The 21,956-nt window shown below is 43.2% G+C and overlaps 1 protein-coding gene across 2 annotated transcripts; it reads right to left on the minus strand.

Annotated features, from left to right (window-relative positions):
- Positions 1 to 287: 287 nt before the first annotated feature.
- LOC311595976 (uncharacterized protein) lies at positions 288 to 21,504 on the minus strand. 2 transcript variants are annotated; one of them, XM_084779125.1, is made up of 6 exons: positions 20,872 to 21,504; positions 6,408 to 6,626; positions 4,652 to 5,002; positions 4,112 to 4,227; positions 1,605 to 1,634; positions 288 to 688 (listed from the first exon to the last, which is right to left on the minus strand). In XM_084779125.1, the coding sequence occupies exons 1-3, from the start codon at positions 20,907 to 20,909 to the stop codon at positions 4,900 to 4,902; spliced, it is 360 nt and encodes a 119-aa protein (XP_084635251.1). In that variant the 5' UTR covers positions 20,910 to 21,504; the 3' UTR covers positions 288 to 688; positions 1,605 to 1,634; positions 4,112 to 4,227; positions 4,652 to 4,899. The 2 variants fall into 2 exon arrangements, with proteins under 2 accessions (XP_084635251.1, XP_084635250.1); XM_084779124.1 differs by lacking the exon at positions 1,605 to 1,634.
- Positions 21,505 to 21,956: the final 452 nt, after the last annotated feature.

The following is a 21,956-nucleotide window of genomic DNA, read 5'->3' on the forward strand; positions in this document are numbered from 1 at the left end:
CAATGTTCAATAATATGTCCTATTTAATTGCTCTTATTATTGAATAAAAGTCCCTAAAGAATTTTGACTTCCAGCAATGTTTTCTGACCTCCTTTCAGTGTCTAGACAATAATGACTTCCTGAAATGTTTAAGGGGAAAACATAAGAAAAAAACCTTACTTACATAAAACTATAAATATTTGAGGTTATTGGGGTGCAGGGAGGGGAGAGAAAACAAAGCCTTATTGTGGTTTGCTGCTATGCTTTGAAATCAAAACGTTCCTCCGTGAATAGGATTTCATAATCAAACTTGCAACACAAGTTACATTTGACAAAGACGACACTGCTTCCATCGGAGGTGAAAGGTTTGTGAGATTAAAGTGATTTTCTGTAACGCTTACGTGGTAAAGTGTTGATGTTGTACTAAATAAAATGATTCTTGGCAAGTCAGATCTTTTGCAGAGCAGCTCCTGCATTTCCACTGAGTGTCCACTTACGAGTTTCTTAAACTTATGAGGTTAGGACCTTAGGAGTTTCAGTTCTCAGGTGGTCCTGGAACCAGGGCCCAGAAGTCCCTGGAGTCAACTTTTACCTTTGGCATCTGTATTCTCCAGGTAGTAGCAGGCAGCCAGGCCCTCTGGCATGAGTTCCTCTAAGTGTCAACTGCACAGTGATCTCCCAGTCCATCTTTACCCATTGAATCTCAGTCCTGAAAGACAGAAAAATGTTAATTCCCTTAAAGAATACGTAAAGCTATCTGAACCTTTGATCACTTCTGTCTCTAACACCATAAAAAGACACAGCATACAGGGCTCTGAAGTGCTAGGACAAGCCTAGGGACGGACACTGTAGACAACAAAGTGGCCTGTGGCTCTCAGCTCTTCCCTGTGCCAGTTCCCATGGAAAGCAAGAATTTAACTGTTGCTGTGAAGGAGAGAAACCTGTTCTTTAGGATCCCAAGTGTGGGATCGGAATGGTCTCTTGAGAGAACAGGTGATGTTAATTCACTAGAAGAGCAGCCACCTCGTACAGGAGCTTAATTGCTGCCATCTGAAAAGATCCCGTGAACAGACTCTGGGAGGAGATATATAAATGAGCCCAGAACTGGCAGCAGGACGGATAGGAGACTTGGGATAGATTTGGCTGTTCATCGCTGCCCTTCAAGACGCTCCTAGAGAAAACCACTCGAGGAAAGGCTTCAGAGCTCCTGCTCCTGCTGAGGCTCTGGGGTCTGGTTACCCCAGGTTTCAGTGGAAGAAATCCTGCAGCCCCCCAACCAGAGAATTGTTCCTCAGAACTGATATCCTTAAGGTTTTGTTGTTGTGTCAATTAATCCTCATTTCCTACTGTTTTGGTTAATTGGATTAAAATTGACATAGGCTCAGTCAATAAGTTGTTAATAAAAGATTTTGGTTAAGAAAATTGGGTCTACATTGCTGTTTGCTGAGATTTGTTTTCCCTATCTCCTTGGCACCCAAGACGGAGGGTAAGGATGGGAAGGGATAGGTGCAGTAAATTTGTCTTTGAGAAAAGGAAGCTTTGGTCAGGTTGGCTTGGTGGACACTCTCACAGTAGCCAGAAGTCGGGTAGTGTTTTATGGGCTCTCTCACAAATCTCAAACTCACCCAGTGTGGCCTTATGTTGAATAACTTCTCCTGGGGAAATATAAACAAACATCTATTAACCCCAAATATGGCACCAAAGATGGACAAAAAAAAAAAAAAAAAAAAAAAAAAAAAAAAAAAAAAAAAGAATCTACCCAAGTTGAGAAAACCAAGGAGCTTATTGGGATTACTTTCAGAACATGGCAGCTGTGTCATCAAAACACCCACCAAGAATGAGAGACTACTTGGGTTGTGCAGGGAGCTCCTGCAAAGAGAAACTCTACCCCAGGGAGTAGCCCCTTGAGTTGTATGTCCTGCTGAGTTCCCTTTGAGTTTTGAGAGTCTTATGAACCTTATGCTTCCATTTGGAGCGGTGTGCATGACGCCTTGCATCAGTTGAGACCGCTCAGTGGCTGAATGTGTGTGATTTCTTTCTCCAGCTTTCGAGGCTCTCTTCAAAGAGCCCATCCTCTCATTCCTTGTGGTTTCTGCGAGGGCTCTGGCTTTCCTGCTCTATATTACATAAAGAGAACTTGGCTGCCCACGCCCTGCCTAGTCCTAAAGATGAGTCTGCACTTCAGCCCAGCTCCCTCCAGCACACTAATGTGTCTTCATTGGTCTCTTCCATCTGCTGTCCCTTTGCCTCTAGTCATCTGTCCCCTGGTCCAGGATCTTTCCATCTCTCCACATTGCTGGCATGTTCAGCAGCACACCCTGCTTATATCTCTTTTCGCTTGATCCTGTGCTGGCTAAATGCTGAGCACTCAACACAAGCATTTTTTGAAGAGGAGAGAGTCACTCCTCCCCATGAAGAGAATCATGGGCGCGTGTTCACCCCCAACTTAGCATGCCGTAGAATCCCAGATCTACAGAGGAAACGTGGCTTGGTCCACCAGAGGTGACAGTAAGAAATCTGAGGTTTAGTGAGGAGAGAGGAAAATCTGAGCCCAAAGCCAGAAATTTTCCAAAGTGACACTCCTTGTTGCTTCTGATGCCACATTTTTAGTATTCAAGATCTTATCAAAAATTTTACCTCATGATATCTACATTGTTTCCCTTTCAAAGAAGGCATATGTGTTCTCCTCCTTGTGAAATACAATTCTCCTTGCCACAGAGATCTTAGTTATTCATGCATTATCCCTGCACATAGCATTTTAAAATGAACCATTCAGACAAAGACTGTATTTTATTCTTCCCTCCATAACTGGGAAAGGAAGAAGGGGGCCCTTTGACTCTTCACCCCAATATCCTTGAATAAATACAGGCTAACACAGAGCATTCTGCCCACTGTCTGTAGCTTCCTTCATAGCCAGATGCTGCATAGAAAAGTGATCAATGGCCCATATTTCAAATATTCATAATGAGACATTCTGTCCCACAAAGGGCACCTGATTACCAGGAAGATGCACAGGGAGGACTGCACAGGACCACAGCTCTTACTCTGCCCCGGAAAATCCAGCCATGTTAAAAGCTGAACAGTAGAGTTTTGGATATTCAGAACAAATAGACGACTGCCACACCTGAGCAGAGCAAAGGTGCCCATGTCCTCTATCTTCATCCAAAGGCACGAGTCAGGGAATATGAACTTGCCACGATGGTGAATCTGTCCCTTGACATGCTACAGAATGGCAGGCGCATCAGTGGACTAGTCACCTAGACTTCTGCTAATATAGATGTAAAATCAGCATTTGATTACACCATTCGGTCATGCCACGTCAACTATAGGATAATAGTGACCGTGAAGACGATGGAGCACTGTGACTCATGACGTGACCCAGAACATGGGCCTGTGGGTTTCAGACAATGACTGTCCCTCCCTCCTCTTTCTTTATGAGGCACGTCATTTAGGGGAAACATCCTTTATTACATCAAAGGAGGCTCTACATAAAAATGCCAGCAGCGTCCAGTTGACGCGCAGGGCTGAGATCTGTGCATCGGCTGCCGATTTAAATTAATTTTGCTCCTTGAACCATGAAAAATAGTTCTTTGAACAAGAATTCATGATAAATACACATGTGTAAAAGACCTTTAATCATAATTATTTTAAATACATAAAACGCAGTTTAAGGCTCTCAGCCTCATTAATTTTTTATGGTATGAAAGAGCAAAAACAAACAGTAAATGAGAAAAGTATAAGTCATAATTTAAATGTGTTATGCATGGCCACTTAACCCATTAAATGAAGAGGTTCTCTGTAACTCCAACAGAAGAAGATCCCTGAACCACCCAGAGACAGAGAGTAACATTGCAATCGGTGTTGCTCTAAACATTAGATCTGAAAAAGAAATAAAATACCTCATACAGTAAAAACAAAATTTAAAATAATTAAAGTTGCCTTCTAAAACACGCAGGCGCTCTTTATCCAAGGATTCAACTCTTACCTGTCTGCCAAGGCCTAGCATATAATAAACACTCAGTAAACATGAACAAGCCTGATCCCACCAGTCAGCGCGTTCTGTGTCCACAAGGGTGAACCTCAATCATCTCCACTGTGGGGTTCTCTCTCCTCTCTGATGCATGTGTCTTACCGGGGCCTCTAGTTATAGCAGCCCTGTCCCGGTGGTTTAGCTTGATGGATGCAACATCATTAATAAATAAGGTGGCCAATGGGATGATGTTTGGGACATTCACACAGATCCAGGTCCTGTCACATTAAGAAAGAGAAAGAAGAGAGTTGACATAATCCTGAAGCAAGACCTCAAATGTGGAATGTTGTCTCTTTCATGTAAGTTCTACTCGCTTGTTGAAGGACCCAGCTAATAAGGTCCACCATGTCCCAATAGCTCTCCCAGCTTGCTGCCAAATGGAGGACTCCCTTTCTCAGTGGAGTTCCTCTTCTCTGTCTGACCTTATTTGGAGACCATCTCTAAGCACGCATGCTCGACCTTATTTGAAGGATGACCCTGAACAGAACTTCCTGCAAGCACATAAGTCCCATTCCATCCTACCCGTATGCTAATTAGGTACTGAGTTCTGACCAATTAGCCCTTCCTGAGCATAAGATAATCAGACGCTGTGTTGTATCCAATCAGCCCTTCCCACCCATGACCCTAAGAACACTTATATACCTCACCCTTGGAGTAATAAAATGAGCTGCCTCTCTGAAGCTGACTCCCAGAAATGTTCTCCATCACACTCAGAGCCCTCTGAAGCCTGTTCACTGTTTCTGCTCCCTTTGCTTTTGTGGGCTGGTGGCCGACAACCCCGAGGGACGAGAGAAGAACCACATTTGCTCCCGCATCGTAGTAAAGGTGAAGATGAAGATGTTCGCCATGTGTGTGGCCACACGCCTCGCGTTAGTAACTTGCTGTGCTCATCAGCTAGGCGAGGCGGCTCTTGTGTGGCACCTGGTCGGGGCTCCTGAAACACTTGGATGGGTTTGCCGAAGCTCACTGTCACCCTCTGTGATCCACTGGCTTCTGAAAGGACCAGAGCAACACTCATTCTCCTTATTCCTCCTCGACACAGTATTACTTTTTATCTATTATCTTCATTGTAATAATGAGCATTGTATTAGGGACAGCTTCAAAATGCTTCCGATTGGCTTCTTCCTGTGATGGCTCTTAAGGTTCAATCTGAGGCATCCGTGAGGAAGGATGGGGAAACTCAGGAACCACTAAACATGTATACTGTAATTGTATACATTTACAGCCTGGAAACTCCTCACAGGTTGCTAAGCCTATAGACCCAGTGAACTCATTATCCACTGAGCCTAGGCCAGGAGTCTACTTACTACCATCCCCATGCGTCCCTACTCTAATAGAAGACCACAATAGCCTTTCACACACCATTGCAGCCTATGACCCTGGAGCCAGCAGCACTCATAGGAATCTAAACACAGCCCTTTACCGGACATAGGTATTTGATTCAATAACCCATAGGTCATTTTGGGGGGAAACATGGGAGTCATGGCTGAATAAATGTATATGTGTACATACAGATATCAATCCTTCCCCTTAAAGATCTTTTTTTTTTTTTTGCTCCAGTGACTCTTGAGAATCAGCCGAGGTTTAGCTACCAGTAAGAGACTGGGACATTGCGGGTTATTTTGAATGTTAAATCTCCTCTTTAGGTGAGCACATCTGAACACTTGGCCCCTATCTGAGCCGCTGGGAGGTTGTTGAACTTTGATGACAGAAACAGGCTGTAGGGGTAGGGCTTGGGGATTGTAGACTGACTCCACTCTCTCTGGCTCTCATCCCGAGCCCTCTGCTTCCTTGAATACTACTGCAGTGTACCAGCCACGCACACTCCGGCTGCCACAGCCATGAGCCCTCCCCACTGTGCCTTCACTACTGCGTCCTCTGATTATGAGCTAGAACAGATCTCTCCCCTTTTAAATGGTTTCTGTCAGCTAGGCTCTCACGCTGATGAGAAAAGTAGCTGATACACTCAGCCCCCCTTGGCTTTTACGAGGCTCAGGGTCCTGCATGTGATCAGTTAAGTCTTATTCCTAACATGACAGACCCTCTGGGGCTGAGGCTACAATCTTTTCTCCAACTCTGACAGCCTTGTTTGACTTGTGACCAAGAATAGGACCTTTTTCTGTCGCCTGTCACAGGGAGAAAGTCTATGTATTCTCCCAATGAATTTCTCTGATAGATAATAATAGTCTCAATAGCTTTCACATTAGAAAGTCATTAAACAAGGCCTTTCAATAGTTCATGGATGATGCATAAAACAGGCAACCTCTGCCGTCATTCTTATTAAGTAATGCCTTCTTCAAGATCTCACGAACCTTAAGATATTTGAGTGCATTCCCTGCTCCCATCATCCCATCCTTGTTCACGCTGATAAAGTTTCAGCAGTTCTACCGCAACATACCGTCTCAGAACCCGGATGAGCTCCGTGCCCTGCTGAGGACCACCAGGGCTGTCTTCCTGCCAGCTAGCCAGCGAATGAGATAGCTCCAAAACTGAATTTCCTTGTCTGCTTTCTCCAACGATTCCTGACACCATGTGAGATATTTCCCTGAGATATGTATTCCGAGATGACAATTCCTGTCTTGGAGAAAGTTCATGAGAGAACACACAGGGATGCCATCTGTGGAGGAGAGGAGCAAGTTAAGATTCAGCAGGAGGGAAAACTGAATGTGATGTTGCTACAGTGAAGACCTCAAATGGTCTCCGTGGGGTTCCTGAGATGGCCAAGGATGGACTGGCCCTTGAGAGTTGGCCTGGGTTGAGGTTAGGGAGCTCATCTTCATTTCCTTATATTAGCTAGTAATTTTTTTTTTTTTTGGAAATAGGTAAAAATTTAAGACAACTCTGCAAAGTCAAGGGCAGCTCCCTAGTGGAGACTCAGCAGTAAATTCTTGATAACCCAGGCTGTTAGCAGCTTTGGGAATGAGTGGCGTGGGTCTGAAAGTGGGTAAAAACCATAAGCAGTGTTCCCTAAGCCCATCCCTGCCCTTCCTAGATCTGCAAATGAAGTTTGGTAAAAAGAGTACAATTGATTCCCCTTAAATACTGCTTTTGGACATATTGAATTCATCTATTCAAATGCAAGTGTTCATAGATGTCCATCCTATGGTCTTTGTATGAAAACTATTGTTCAAAACTGTACAGTGAGTCTCTGCCCATTCACCAACTGATGTGCCATAGCTCTACTCTAACAGGAACAGTGGAGCACTTGCCAACGTGCTCTTGAAATGGAGGTGTTGACCTCCAAGGACACATCTCTCCTGTGTCACCTCTGCATGCTGTGCTCATGTTTCCCCAGATCACAGCACTGAATACAACACAGCCACCTGACTCTCTGATGCTTCAGACAAAAATCAAAAGAGACTCAACAAGGAAAGATAGACAGGAGTGAAGAAATGAAGTTAGCACGCCTTAAGAACTCGACATGGCTCTCTTGAGTGGCCACAGTCTTTTTGGAATCCTGAGCTAAAGTAGAAAAGCCTAAATAGACCCTACTCAAAGAACCTAGACTTCAGAGACACTTCGTTCATCTACTAACACTGAAGGTATCAGTGTCTGTCCCCTAGATCTAAGAAGCACATTTCAGCCGTGGTCTGGAGATGCCACAAAAGCAACATCGCAACATGCAGCTTAGCGCTAACCATGCTCTCCTGTACTCACAGTCAACACCCTCATCCTAACACCAGCCCTCCCATGACAAACAGCAAGCATGCTGCCTTTGCCTAATAATGTACATCTTGTCCAAAGCGCTGAAAGTCTTCTGTGCAAGTGTGGGATTTAACTACACACATCAAGGCATCATGGACCACCCAAGTTCACAGCCACAAGTTACCTGAACTATCTACAACCAAGAAGACAAACGAAGCAAGGGAATTTGGAAGGTAGAAGGAGAGCATCCTAACGCTAAAGGTGATACAGATTTGAATTCGCCAAGTGGACTGCATCCAGCATTTGCATCACATGTTGAGATTAATGAGACCGCAGGCAACAACGGGATGCATACATTTATTGTTCACTGTCTTAGCTTCTTCATCGAAACAGAAAGAACTGGATTGTGTGAAGGAGGCAGCGAAGTCTAACATCTTCAGGGATGGAGATCAAAGGACAATTGTGTTCTATTCAGATGAGAAGACAGCCTGCTATCAGAAGTCCCTTTCCTTCCGGAGAAGTGCGAAAGGGTGTTCTTCGCCTATCAGGAGCTTCAGCAGTTTTGGTGAGTCCCACCTATGTTATAAAGGGTGATCTACTGATTTAAACACTAATCTCATCTTTTTCTCCCTAGCACTGGGGAGAAAGAGACAGGAGTATCCCTGGGGCTTGCCGGCCAGCCAGTCAAGTCGAATGGGTGAACTCCAGGCTTAGTGAGAGACCCTGTCTCAAAAATAAAAAAGATTAAAAAGCAGGGAAGGAAGACACCCAACATCAACCCCTGGCCTCCATGCACATGCACCTGCAAACACGTGTGCACAGGTACTCACACGATCATGCTCTCACATATAAAACACACGCATATATACGCAAAGAAAACACAATGAAGGAAGTAGGCCAAGTAGATTTAGTTACATACATCTACCACTTAAACGGGAAATGCAAAACACTCCATCTTTGTGGTGCCAGGTGAAGACATCAGCAAACACAAGGGAGGCAGGTCAAGGGTGTCAGCGCACACTCCTGGAATGCAGACATCTGAGGGATTTCCAGCTCTAAAGAGGCACCAGGCCTGACTCCCCAGCACTGTCTCATCTGATTCCAATCCTCTCTGTTTGTGGAACATATTTGAAAGAGTGAACACCTGCAGGCACTAAGCAATGAGAACTCAGGAGACCAGCACAAACCGAAAGATGGAGTGCACCTCCACACAAAGAGATGCCCAGAAGGATCCCAAATTAACTCCATGGAAATCCCATTTGGAACTAAGCAGGGCTTGAGGTAAATTTCAAATATCAAAACTCAGTATTACTTATTCTAAATGCCTAAGGGCTCGAGAGAATGCTAGGTCCCTTTGAGCCACTGAGAGATACCAATGCCTTCCAGAGAGCTGGTAGGCCAGTGACCTCAGCAAGCCTATAAACTGAGGCATAAGGCCCATTTTCCCAGCAAAGGAGCTCATAGTGTACCATCCAATTCTCCAGGCTTGACAAACGTCCACTGAAGGGGATGCCCACTGAATGTGGGCTTACAAAAAAAATAATAATAATAATTGATTTTTCTAATAAATGCCAAAACTGCCGAAAAGGTGTCTGCCTCGCAGGATTTTCCCATCTTGTGGCTGGAAATAAGCATGGTCGTTGCTTTACAATTTCCCAAAATCACAGGATTCGAGTGTGCTGGCGACCTCTGCGACAGGACACTCATGTTCTCTGGCTGCAGTGCTCCATAAAGCTCAGGAGTGGGAGCTCAAGGTTGGCACAAAGGCTAAGTGGCTCAGCACAGGGAATTCTTCTGCTAAGGGGGACATGGTCATGTAGTTTTCCTTAAAACTGGAAGAGAAGGATCGGATGGGCCCTAAGAGGTGTCTTTTCAAGTTCTTGAGTCAGAGGCTGGCAGGGAGCCATTTCCCACAGCCCTGTTTCCCTTGTTATCTAGGCAAACAGCCAAGTGCAGTATTGACAAGCTTCAACCGGTTCCACAAAGAAGGAAATTTTTTAAAAAATACATTGATAGAATCATCTAGGTTATACAGGCTTTATTACTACTATTTGCTCAGGTACAACTTTAAGACTAGAAGTAAGAAATGGACGCACAGCTCACTCTAGAGAAGTTACCTGGTGCCCCATAGAATCTGAACTTCCTAAATCTGTCTGGGAATCATATAAATCCATATTTCTGCCAGTTATCTAGGGAGGCCTGGCCAATCTCATGGGGAAGCTCATTGCAATTAGTATCTATAAGCCACACCCACAGCAGATAGGGCTGGGACAGGGTGTGCGCCTGCAGGCCCAGCACTTGGGAGGAGTTTGAAAAACAATTGCAAGTTTGAGGCATTCTCGGAAAATGGAGAAACAAATTGGAAGAGTAAAAATCTTACACAGGAAAGGAGCCTGGGTGCAAGGTGACCCAAATGCTGTTCATCTCCAGTCTACACACACACACACACACACACACACACACACACACACACACACACAGTCCCACTATAGTTCTCTCTCACACCCAACAGGTGCTGGAACCCTCCAGGTCTTCCATACCTTTACAGGACAGAACTTCAGCTAGAGAGATGGCTCAGCAGTTATGAACATGGCTTGTTCTAGCAGAGAACCAGACAACCCGAGTTCGATTCCCAGTGTCCGCTTGGCTCCTCACAAGCATCTGCAAGCCCAGTTTCAGTGGATGCAATCTCTCAGAAATCCAGGAAGGAAAAATACCAATGCACAGAAAAGGAAGAACAACAGCAGGACAGGACTTGATGAATCATCTCCTGTGTCGGGGTTGTCTTGGTCCCTACAGGGATCTCATCGGCCAGACTGAACCATGCCCAGCCCTGAAAGAACAAAGAGAAAGGCAGACTTCATCCTGAACATCAGCACGGAGGACAACAGACCCCAAAGGACGGAGCTGCTTTAGACCTGCCCCTACTTTTTATGTGTCAACAACCAGACGCGAGTACAATAAAAAACAAGAAAAGTTATAGCCCCCTGGAGAAAAGACTGAGGGAAGCAGGAGTGGACAGAGAAACAGCTACCTAATCAAAGACTAAACCTACATCCCTGGGACAATGAGTATTCACCTTGCTAGAGCTGGGGCCAGGTAGCTGGGCCCTCAATGCTAAGGGATCTGAACTGAGGCTTGGGGCGTGGTTACTGCACTTGTCTATTTGATACCAAAGAGTGATTTCTTTCTGCCCTGCTGGTCTCCTGGTGTGAGTGTCATGAGATGTACTACATCACTTCCAGAAGTGTGTTTTCTCTTGGGAACTGAGACCTCTATCACACAGTGCCTGGAAACATAGGGAAAGAGAGCACAATTTTCCCAAGAGTCACTTGGTATGATGGAAGTAGAGTCAGTCTTATTTCCAGCCTTTGTTCCAGCCACGCTGCTCTCCTTGGGGAGAGCATAACAAGGGATCGGCATTGGCCTCCATGGATGGGAGGTTGGGCATTAACACTGGCAGCAGTTTACCAGCTCACGCCACTGGGCCTATATATAGCCCATGGCTCTGTCACTATGGTCACTCCTGTGGCTATTGATTGAGTCAGCAGTAAAGTGGCTGCTGTCAGAGGCTGACATGGCAAATGGCATATCTTTCTATATTTGGTTTCTTCTTCAAGTGGCAATAATGCGTAAATAAATATAGACTACAAGGGCCTCTTACTTCATTCTCCTTCCTGTAATCCTACCATGTCTCCTCCAGCATTTCTCCTTTTAGGCACTTGACCAGGCAGCTATGATTGTTACCATTCTGCACATTTTTCTTCTTACCCAAGAGTCTTATATGATGCCCGAGTGGGGAAAGTGCTGCTGCCAGAATCCTAACAGGCATCTTGGGCCCAGTGTTTCCTTCTTACTGATGGGAGGTGCATGACGTAATAATCATTGTCCTCTGGAGGACATTTGCTAAAGACCTCAAGGATTTGCCAATTTGTTGAGTCCTGCATTGTCTACAAGTGATATTTCTTCACTCTCTGGAGCTGCCAACCTGCTTAATACAACGGTCACATCAGTCTGTAGTTGGGCTGTGTGTTTTTTCCTCCAGGGCGCCAAGCTCCCAGAATAAGGACTCATGAGACTCAAAATATATTTACAAATACCTCGGCCATATAGCTAGGCTCTTCTCTGACTAGCTTGTAACTTAAAATAGTCCATTTATACTAATCTAAATTCGGCCACGTGACTGGTTACCTCTGCTCAAGTACCATGCATCTGGCATCCTCACATCTTTTCAGAAGAATCTCCCTGCACCTGGCTCTATCCCACAATTCGTTCTGCCTGCCAGATATCCCATCTTCTGTTCTACCCTTTCCTATAGGCCATAAGTTTTTTTTTTAACCGACAGGCAATGCATCTGTATAATACACATGATATTTTCTCGACATCAGTCTAATTAACACAAAGTCACAACATATTGGCACAATGAGCCACTGTGATGTAGAAAGGTCCATATTTTTTTCATTTATTTATTAATTTAATCTCTTTACAACCTGATCCCAGCCCCCTCCCTCCTCTCCGCCAAGTCCCGCCCTCATGCCCCCTTCCCCAATCTCTTTTCTTCCTTTTCTTACAGAAGAGGAAGCCCCCAAGGGGAATTGATCCACCCAGGCACCTCAAATCGCAGCATGACTAAGTACATCCTTTCTGACCGTTCCATGGTTTACATCTCTTTAAACTGAAGTATGTTTATCATGTTAAGTTTGATCATCAACTTGATTGTATGAAGAAAGGCCCAGGGGATTAGTCAGGCACCACCATGGGTGTATCTGTGAAGCCAACTTGACACCATGAACTGGGATGTCATTTAGCTCAGTCCTCATTGCTGCACAGTGTGAGTTACATTTCTATGTTAAAAAAAAAATATATATATATATATATATATCCTCACCTAATTCTACAAATCCTTCCATGTGATGGAATCTCACATCCTTTCGTATTTTATGCAGATTTGGAAGTGACACATATGCTTCAGCTTTAACATGATGTCTAATTGGATCCTGAGTGACACAAGGCTATCTCAGTCCAGTAACCATTTCTAAGACATCTCTCTTCCTGCAATGCTTATTGTCTTTTTTTGTTGTTGTTGTTTTGGTTTGGTTTGGTTTTTGAGGTGTAGCTTTGGCTGTCCGGAACTTGCTTTGTAGACCAGGCTGGCCTCAAACTCACAGCAATCCACCTGCCTATGACTCCTGGGTGCTGGGATTAAAGGCATGAGCCACCACACCCAGCTACATCTGTCATATTTAAATGACATTTAGGATATGTATTTTTCACACCATTCATGTATGCTGGGTGAGACTGTGGCATATGTACAAGTATGTTTGGTGCAGGTGTGTATGCCTGAGCAAGCCTGTGCAGAGACATCGAGCGGAGGACGTTGCTTTCACACTCTATGACTATTCTTTTTTACTCCTCTGAGGCAAGGTCACAAGTCACAGCAATCCTCCTGTCTCTGTCTTCCCCGACCAGAGCGATGAGGTTATCATTATGTGCTCTTGGCTTTTCAGGTAGGTTCTGGGATCACAACTCAGGTCCTCATGCTATAGAGCAAGCATTCTTAGCCAAGGCCATCTCTCCGGCCCCTATTTTTAATACTTTTAATGTCTTTGAATCAAGATGTGTCTTTAAGTCCTTGCTGGCCTCTTGACTCTCGAAACACTACTACTCCTTACAGGCTGTCTTGGTTTTTCTATGGCTGCTGGGACAGTTCTCACACACACACACACACACACACACACACACACACACACACACACACCATACCTAAAAGCAGCACAAACGGTTATATGCATTACACTTCAGAGTTCCAGAAGTCAATAATGGGGCTGACTGGGCTAAATCGCGGCATTGGCAAGACTGGGTTCACATGTGGTGGTTCTCAAGCAGAATTTGCTTCCTTTCCTCTTCAGAGTCTGAAAGCACCCCTCTTGCTTTGCCTTATTTTCCTTCCTCATCCTCCATCTTCCCAGAGAGAAACAGAGGGTTAAATTTCATGCTGATCTCTCTGACCCCTTACTCTGTCCCCTCATCTGCATTTATGGATCCATCTGCTCACACTGGCCATGCAGAAAGCCAAAGTTAATCTCCAAGTTTCAGGAGTCAGCTGATTGGCAACTTTAATCCCATCCTCACACATAATCCCCTTCTGCCACACAAGCAGATTCTATTCGCAGATTGCAGAAATTAGAGAGTGGACATCTTTGGTAGTGATGGGACACTATTTGGCTGACCACACCCCCACCCACACCCCCACGCACATAGAAAACATAGAAAACTGAGGGCCAGGAGGAGGCTCATTCTGAAAGGTACTCGCCACACACAGGAGAAGACCTGAATTCTGAGCCCCCCAGCATCCATTTAAAAAGTAGGGTTCCATGGTACCATCACAGTGCTGGGGAGGCAGAAAAGAGTGGATCCTTGGAATTCCTGGTCAGAAAATCTGGCCAAACTGGGAGAGACTCAGTCTCAAAAATAAGGTAGAAAATGATTTGGAGACACACGTCATACCACTACACACCTATAAACATGCAGGTGTACACAAATACCTCTCTCTTTCTCTCTCTCTCTCTCTCTCTCTCTCTCTCTCTCTCTCTCTCTCTCTCTCTCTCTCTTTCTCTATCTCTATCTCTTTCTCTGAGCTGGTGTCAAAAGTTTGGACAAAGAGCCTGACAGTATTAAAGCATCATTTTAAAAATCCCACATTTCCAAAAGCCCTTGATGTCAAAGAAGATCATGCGACTATTAACAAAGATTTGCAGACTTTGACTCCAAGCCAAGAAGACATCTTCAGCCGAGGCAGAGTGTGAGCACCTAGCCAACCTTAACACATGCATATTTAAATGCAATAGAAAATATACAGAAAACGGAAACAAACACATTTCTTTTAGTATCTTTTGGTGACACTGCAATTAACACCAAACACAAAGTTAGGGTTGTAAGCACCATGTATTTATATGTCACACTAGAAGGTGAGCCCGAGGGCAGAATAGCAGCCAAACCCTGAAAGGCAGCAAGAACAGGGCTTTACAGGTCTGGCTTGAATAAACACAAGGCTAAGATACTAACATGAAGAAAAAAAAAAGATATGTTACTATTTAAATTTATTCTTCTTTATAGTGAAAAAGTAAATGGCTCTAATGGACGATTCACTGCATGACTCCCGAGGGAGCAGTTCTGGTTGCTCTGCCCACCCCAAGGATGCCTCTGTGTGAGACAGGGGCTGGTACGTCTGTATTCTAACAGGGAAGGGATGAGGGGAGCTCCAGGCAGAGAAGTTTGTTTTGAAGGGAAAATATAAATGGAGCAATCCTCTATCACAGTGAAATAAAACTCAAAGCAAATCATAAAGGGAGACTAAAATTAGCTTAGCAACTTGGGAGTTGAAAAACACCCTCTCAGAGAAGCTGTAAATAAACCCCAAAGATCCAGAGGGAACTGTTTAGAGGATAAAACTATGAAATAATCAAGTTCCTTAGAGAAGAAAATTGATGGCCTTAAATTATTTGCAATTATGAAAAAAAAGGGATGAAAACTTAAAAAGTAAACACTTCATTCCAAAACTTTCAAACAAGAAATAGCAAAGAAGCCTAAAGAAGCCAGAATGCCAGGTTTACTAGTAAGAAGAAAAATTTAATAATAAGATAAAGTGTAGAATTTATCATAAAGATTTGCTCTTTGTAAAGAACTGAAACATGTTTTTTAAAACTTAAAGACATTCAAAAACCTGATTAAAAGTAAATGAAAGTTTACCAAAATGGGAGATGTATAATAATCTCAGACATAGGATGAAAAAATATGAGGATTCTATAGGTAACTTCATGGAAAAAAATGTGAGAAGCCAGAGGGAAGAGACAAGTGACCCTGGTCAGATGCACGTCACCAATGCCGAGCTGAAGAAGGGAACCCGCCAGAGAAGACACCTGCACAGAATGCCGTTTTACCCAGTCATTAAACAGTTACCTCCGTAAATGTACTTAGATGACTGCAGAGTACAGCAAAAGATGAAAAGTGCTAGGAGGTGTTCTCTATAGCAAATACCACGTTTAAAACCTTTCAGAAGATGTTCATAAAAAAAACAACAACAAAACAAAAACCTATAAACCACCTCATTAAGAAAACGGGTACAAGTGCTAGTTTAAAGATAAACAAAAAAATAGAATCAGAATGAGTCAAATGTCAAATATTTTATGTCTGAAAGTAGTTTGTGGAAGCTGGCTTAATAGATTTAAGAGATCTATCTGCACAATTCCTTTTATTAATAGATTTGCACTGAAAATGTAAACATCTGACTTGTTATAATTTAGTATTCACCTATACTAGTAAAAAAAAATGCCACAGATACTATAAGAAAATAACCTACAACAAGCTATTTTTTTAAAAGGTCAGGTACATACATTTTCCTAGACAACAAAATGTTGAAAACAACATATTTTAGAATAGCAACGTGTGAGACGTGGGTATCTAGTGTAGTCATGGTCTGCTGATGTACCTGACTTCTAAGAGAAATGTTAATTATAAGCAGGAAATGGAGACATAGAGCTGTGTCTTTTTTGTTGGTGACATAAAAACTGACCACGCCACATCCATACATCCCAGCGTTTCATGGCAGGTGCATGAAATCCCAGCTCTTACACGGCAGAGGGCAGAGGATCTTGGCCTCAAGTTTATGCTGGGTGACGTAGTGAGCTTTGTGGCAACCTAGGCTGTATAGTGAGATCTGATCTCATGCGTGAGTGTGTGTATGTGTGTGTGTGTGTGTGTGTAATAACAACAAACTTAGAGAGTAAACAACTTATAAAGGTTCATAAGGTAAATACATACTATCAGTATGATTTCATCGCTGGGTACTTAGAAATACAGAATGGAGCCATCGTACTTATTCTACTAACAAATACTTAAAATTTCCAGGGAAGACATGGCAGCCACATGGGTGGAGATTAACCACACCATGGAGGTGATAGAAACTGAGGCTATGGGTTTGTAGACCAGGATGGCCTTGAACTCACCTGCTCTGCCTCCCGGGGGCTGGAATTAAAGGCGTGTATCAATCCCGGGGGCTGGAATTAAAGGCGTATATCAAGTCACTTATATCAAGGTGATTAGAACTCCAACAAGGCTTTGGTTTTGTTTCATTGGGAAGTGGGAAGAAAATTGGATGGTTTTATATTTAATGCTTTCCAAAGATTATGTAAAAAAAAAAATTCCGCAGGAGACTTTGGGAAGCAACAGAGAAACAATAGAGAGAAAACTAACTGTAACAGAGGTGGCACAGGAAGGGTTTGCTGTGGTAAGGAGGTCTTACAGCTACTGACAGAGGACGGTGTAATGAGCACGGACGAACGGACAATTTTTACGTAGACATGCATTTCTAACAAGCATGTTATTTAGCCAACCAGAAAATTTGCTTATACTAGAGAAAACGCAACCCAAAATAACAATTCAGTTTTGCTTTGCACCTAAAGGCTGGCAAAACCCAGAGAATTAACAACATTCCTCCTGGAGCAGGAAAAACAGGCAAAAGATCCCTGTAGATAACGGCTGAAAATGAAAGTTACATGTTACAGCTCTCTGTTGGAAGCAATCTCGCATCTTCTACAAAAATTTAAAACACATAAAATAGTTTTTGACTCTGTAATCTCAACTTCTTGGAATCCATCCTACGAAAGTAAAAACACCACCAGTAAGTGAAGACATGTGTGTAGTGTTTGATGAAAAAAATACTGGGGGTGTGGGGGGGGCCGAGGGAGAGACAGAAGTCAAGTTGTTAAGTACATTGTGAAATATTAAGTAGCCATTGAAAGATATAAGTACAAACTAATGTATATAAAATAATTTGTGTAAGGACTATTTTAGCACGTAAAAATCATGCTTTCTCTGTCCATCTAACCGTAACTGTACGTGCTTGTTAGATGATGAAGAAATGAAAAGGCAGACACCATTTGTCAACCGTAGTCACTGGGAAAATGAGAGGAAGAGAGAATAAAAGAACGTGGAGGCAAAGGAGAAAGTGATGACCAAAAAAAAAATGAGATTTCACTTAAAAATGTGAAATATGATCAAACTGTACATTTATATAAATAATGACTTATATAAATTATTTCATTTGTATTATACTTATATTTATATGAATACGTACATTTATATAAAGTATACACGCCAGCATGTGTATACAGAAAACTTACAATAGGAAAATGTTAATGTTAGTCATTGGATTGTGATTGAAAAACCATGTAACTCAATTCCAACCCAAGGGAAGGGCACCACTACCATAAAGCAGCAGCAGTCACTATGGAAACGTGAAAAGTATTTCTGCAGAGCTATTCACACAGGTCCCACATGGACAATCACAGCAAATATGCTAAACAGTAAAGTTTAAAGAGAATTGGTCATTTTATGTGCTATGTTAACACGTTTAATAGTGTCGTTGTACATAATGTGAATTTATGTTAAAGCCATATAATATTATGCAGTCAAGTCTGTCTATCTTTGTTTTCTTTGGTGCTATGGTCTCCAAAGGACTAATAGTATAAAAATAGATTTGTGAGGCTGCAGTTTAAAATGATGGGTGCCTGCAAGTACATGTAATGTTTAAAATGTATATGGACATATATACACACATGTTTGCAATGGTGTGCTATATAATGTATTTGTATATACTATTACCTTTTTAAATGTCGCTTTAATTTTCATACTGATTCAAGAAGAATTAGTGATGTCACCTCCTAGAAAAGGAGCCCACAGGTCAGCAATGCAGAGTGTTTTTCCATTCTGAAGTTTGTGGGGGTTTTGTTTTTGTTTTGTTTTGCTTTTGTTTTGTTTTGTTTTGTTTTTCCCCATTCAATTCTGTACTTTAAAAATTACACTGAATTTTTGTTAGAAAGGAAAAAGTAATTTGGGAACAAGTGTTTTTGGTTTTGGTTTTGTTTTGTTGTTTGTTGGTTGGTTGGTTTTTTTTTCATGGTTTATGAATTAAATTTCAGAAACATTTGAAGTATGAAGTCCCAAAGCAACCACACAGGCCTCAGTGCACCCCAACAATTGGTACCAGAGTTTGTAGTGCATGTAGAGTTTTCTCATGGCAATCTTGCTTCCGGTCAAGCAAGTTGTGCGTTTCCTTCAAAAGTCCTGCCTTAGTCCCAAACACTCTTCTCTCACTTGGAGAAGATTCCAGACTCCTCCCAGTAGAAGACTGATTTTTGCTCTTCTCTCTGTGATGACCTCAGGTACTAAAATAAGTGGTTTGTACATTGCCCTCCAGCTTAGCTGTGAGGCACTGAAGGTGAATCTACCACACGACCTAATTCAGTCATCAAAGCTCTTTAGGATTGGATCCCAAAGACAAATGAAACATCCAAGCTAGTTTTTTAATGTGGCTATTGCAATCGACGCACATGCATTCACAATGAAGGGAAGTTCAAATGGAGAGACTGAATTGTTATCTGCCCCTCCTCCAACCCCCAAGCATGGAGCACTGACATTAAGAGCCTAAAACCACTTAGGCCAAGGCCTAAGAACAGCTGTAATGTGGATCTGTTCGGAGAAATTTTCTATTATGTTAAGCTCTTGTTTCTTTCTTGGGCCTATTATTTTAACAGCTGCCCATTACACGAGGACTTCACTTTGTTACTGTTTGTTGGCTTTCTTGTGCAAGGTTAGTTCAAAGTGCACGACCAAAAGCTGCCTAGAAACAGGTAACGTGCGAAAGCCTTGCATCTCCAATTATCCCAACAGAAGACTGCTTCCCCATGCCTTAATGCACAAGCAAAGTCAGCTGCGCAGTGATTCTAATGTGCCCTATGTGTGCAGGCTTAGATTTTTCAAAACCCACTTTACTTAGGCTTAGGTTTCTTAAACACTTCAACCCACGGACCGGAGGAAGGAAAGAAAGAATGTTAATAGGAAAAAAGGATTGTGGGTCTGCTTACACATAGTTCCATTCTGTGTTGTCAGGATACCAGCAATCCTGTCCAATAGCCAACACCAAACAGTAACCCAAATTCACAATGGTGGCCTGATCCAGCAGACACAGCAAGGAGCCACTGAATTGTCAAGAGTCAGCAGAAGTGGCCAGAATCAGCCAGAGCTTTCTCTGTCGAGCAAAGACCAACAAAAACCAGCCAAGACCAGCAAAGCCCTGCATGGTGGTGCAGCAATGCAAAAGCCTCCTCCAACTACCTGTGGGGTTCTACTTACAGTCTTCCCAAAAGTCACGTGCCCTCTCACATGTCTGCTTTCAGCAAAACATCACATGCCCTCTCACAAAACAATTTCCAGAAAAATATCACAGACACAACTGAGTTTCTAAAGAAACCAGAAACTTCACTTCCATAGACGGGCAGAGATTTTAATAATTAGGAGTGAATTATGATGATGGATATTCACGTTAATAGCATATACTTGAGTACAGATATGAAAAAAATTGAGATTTAGCAAGTTCTTCTTACATTTCTAGTGCTCCTTTGAGGAAGTAGGTAATGTTTTTAAGTCTTGCCAGTAGGCTGTATTTTTACACAGGAAAACAGAGTCCCCAAGCAAGCACACAAACTTACAAACCAACAACTCTTATGGTTGAAGCAAATGGTTCCGATTTGAAGGGAGAAGGAAGAGACGGGTTGGACAGCACAGAAGCTCAGACTACAGCCATGCCTCCCTCCTGTGTGGGGAAGGCCTTCTGTAAACCCAATCGGGAACTGGTTGTTACTCTGAGTTTCCTAGCAGACAACCAAGCCTTTGTTGTTCCTTTAAGAGGATTTATGTTCGCCACATTTGAGGAGCAGCCAATAATCCCTGTGTTGCTGTCCCCTCAGATGCCTCTACACTCTTGGGGAAGCAATGGAGGATTTTGGGGTCTGACAACTTGATGTTGCATTCTGGTCCCTGTGTAAGAAGTAAAACTTTTCAGAAACGGGTGGCAGTAAGGGAGCCCTGTGGGACCAAACAAGTAGTTCAACTTGAATTGAGCATCAGTATCCCTCAGAGAAAAGGAAAAGATGCACCCCAGCTTTCGTTGCTGTAAAACGCCCAGCCCAGTTTCTCACATGAGGTAATTAAACATGGGAGCTGTGGCTCATGAGGTAATTAAACATGGGAGCTGTGGTGGCTCGTGTGATGACCTGGCACAGTACTCGGTGGAGAGAGAGTAAGATGTCCTGAATCATCCTCAAAGTTGCCCTTGGCCCACTGGTGCTGGACCAAACACAACAGCAGAATATAAATACCTTGAGGCAATGTCCCCACTCTCCTGCTGGCCTGTCATCGTCCAGTAGTACAGCGCAGGCTGCTGGGATTACCAATTCCCTTGCTCAAGCAGCATCTTACCAAGGGGTTCCGGTTATTTGAAAGAACCATCTTCCTTGTCCTGTTTCATACTTCTCGTGGTGCTTAGCCTCGCCTGAACATATTGCTCTTTCATTTGTTGATCACCTGTCTCCTAGTAACAGAGAGCAAGGGCCTGGAGGGCGGCCATGTCTTCTTCAGTCTTTAACCACCCCCATGATACTCAGTGCATTTTCAGTGGATAGTTCGTGAATACGTTTTTTTTTTTTCCTCAAAAGCATACATCGTTTCTGACTTGGCGACGACCTGGAAATATCAGAAAGCTCATATCCCTTCCAAACGCCTTGCGACAACCCCTCTGTGTTAACGCGAGAGAGTTTGAGGGACCTTTCTTGCTCAGTCAGGTGTGGAGGAATGCTGAGTGAATGTACCAACCGTCAATAAAGCGCTGTTTAGCCAATCAGCTGGGCAGAAGGACAGGAAGTGGAAGGCGGGACTTCCTGGAGGGGAGGAGAAAGTTTGAAGGTTAGAGGAGCAAGAGAGGTTTTTATGGTTGGAGGAGGACGTGGGGACTGGAGGAGGATTGGTGCCGGTGCCCATGGGTCATCGTGGTAAGTGCTTGGAATATAGGTGTGTTATAAGGTTTAGAGTAGTTTGTTTAATTTACGAGTAGATTAGAATCAGTTTAGACTCTGCCTGTTGAAGTGCTGGCCGCTTTAAAGTAGGTTTCAGTCTCCCTGTGTCAGTTATTTGCTTTGTAGGCCAAACAGATACAATTTACTGTAACAGTCAGGTGGCCATTTGTGTCCTGGTTCCTGTTTCTTTTACTTGTTTGGGTATCTGGTATCCTAATGTTGAGTTTTTAGGGATCAGTACCTCTTAGGTGCTTAGTAAATATTAAAGAGTGGTGGCTTTTACTATGTGGGAAATGTTTTGTACTCTTACGTTCGGCCTTGAAGACTACCTTCACACAGTTGATGGGGATCATTTATGCTTCCAGAAGCCTATGTTCTTAAGAGAATGGAAA

Source organism: Acomys minous (assembly GCF_964271855.1).
Source record: "Acomys minous genome assembly, chromosome: 4".
Lineage (NCBI taxonomy): Eukaryota > Metazoa > Chordata > Mammalia > Rodentia > Muridae > Acomys > Acomys minous.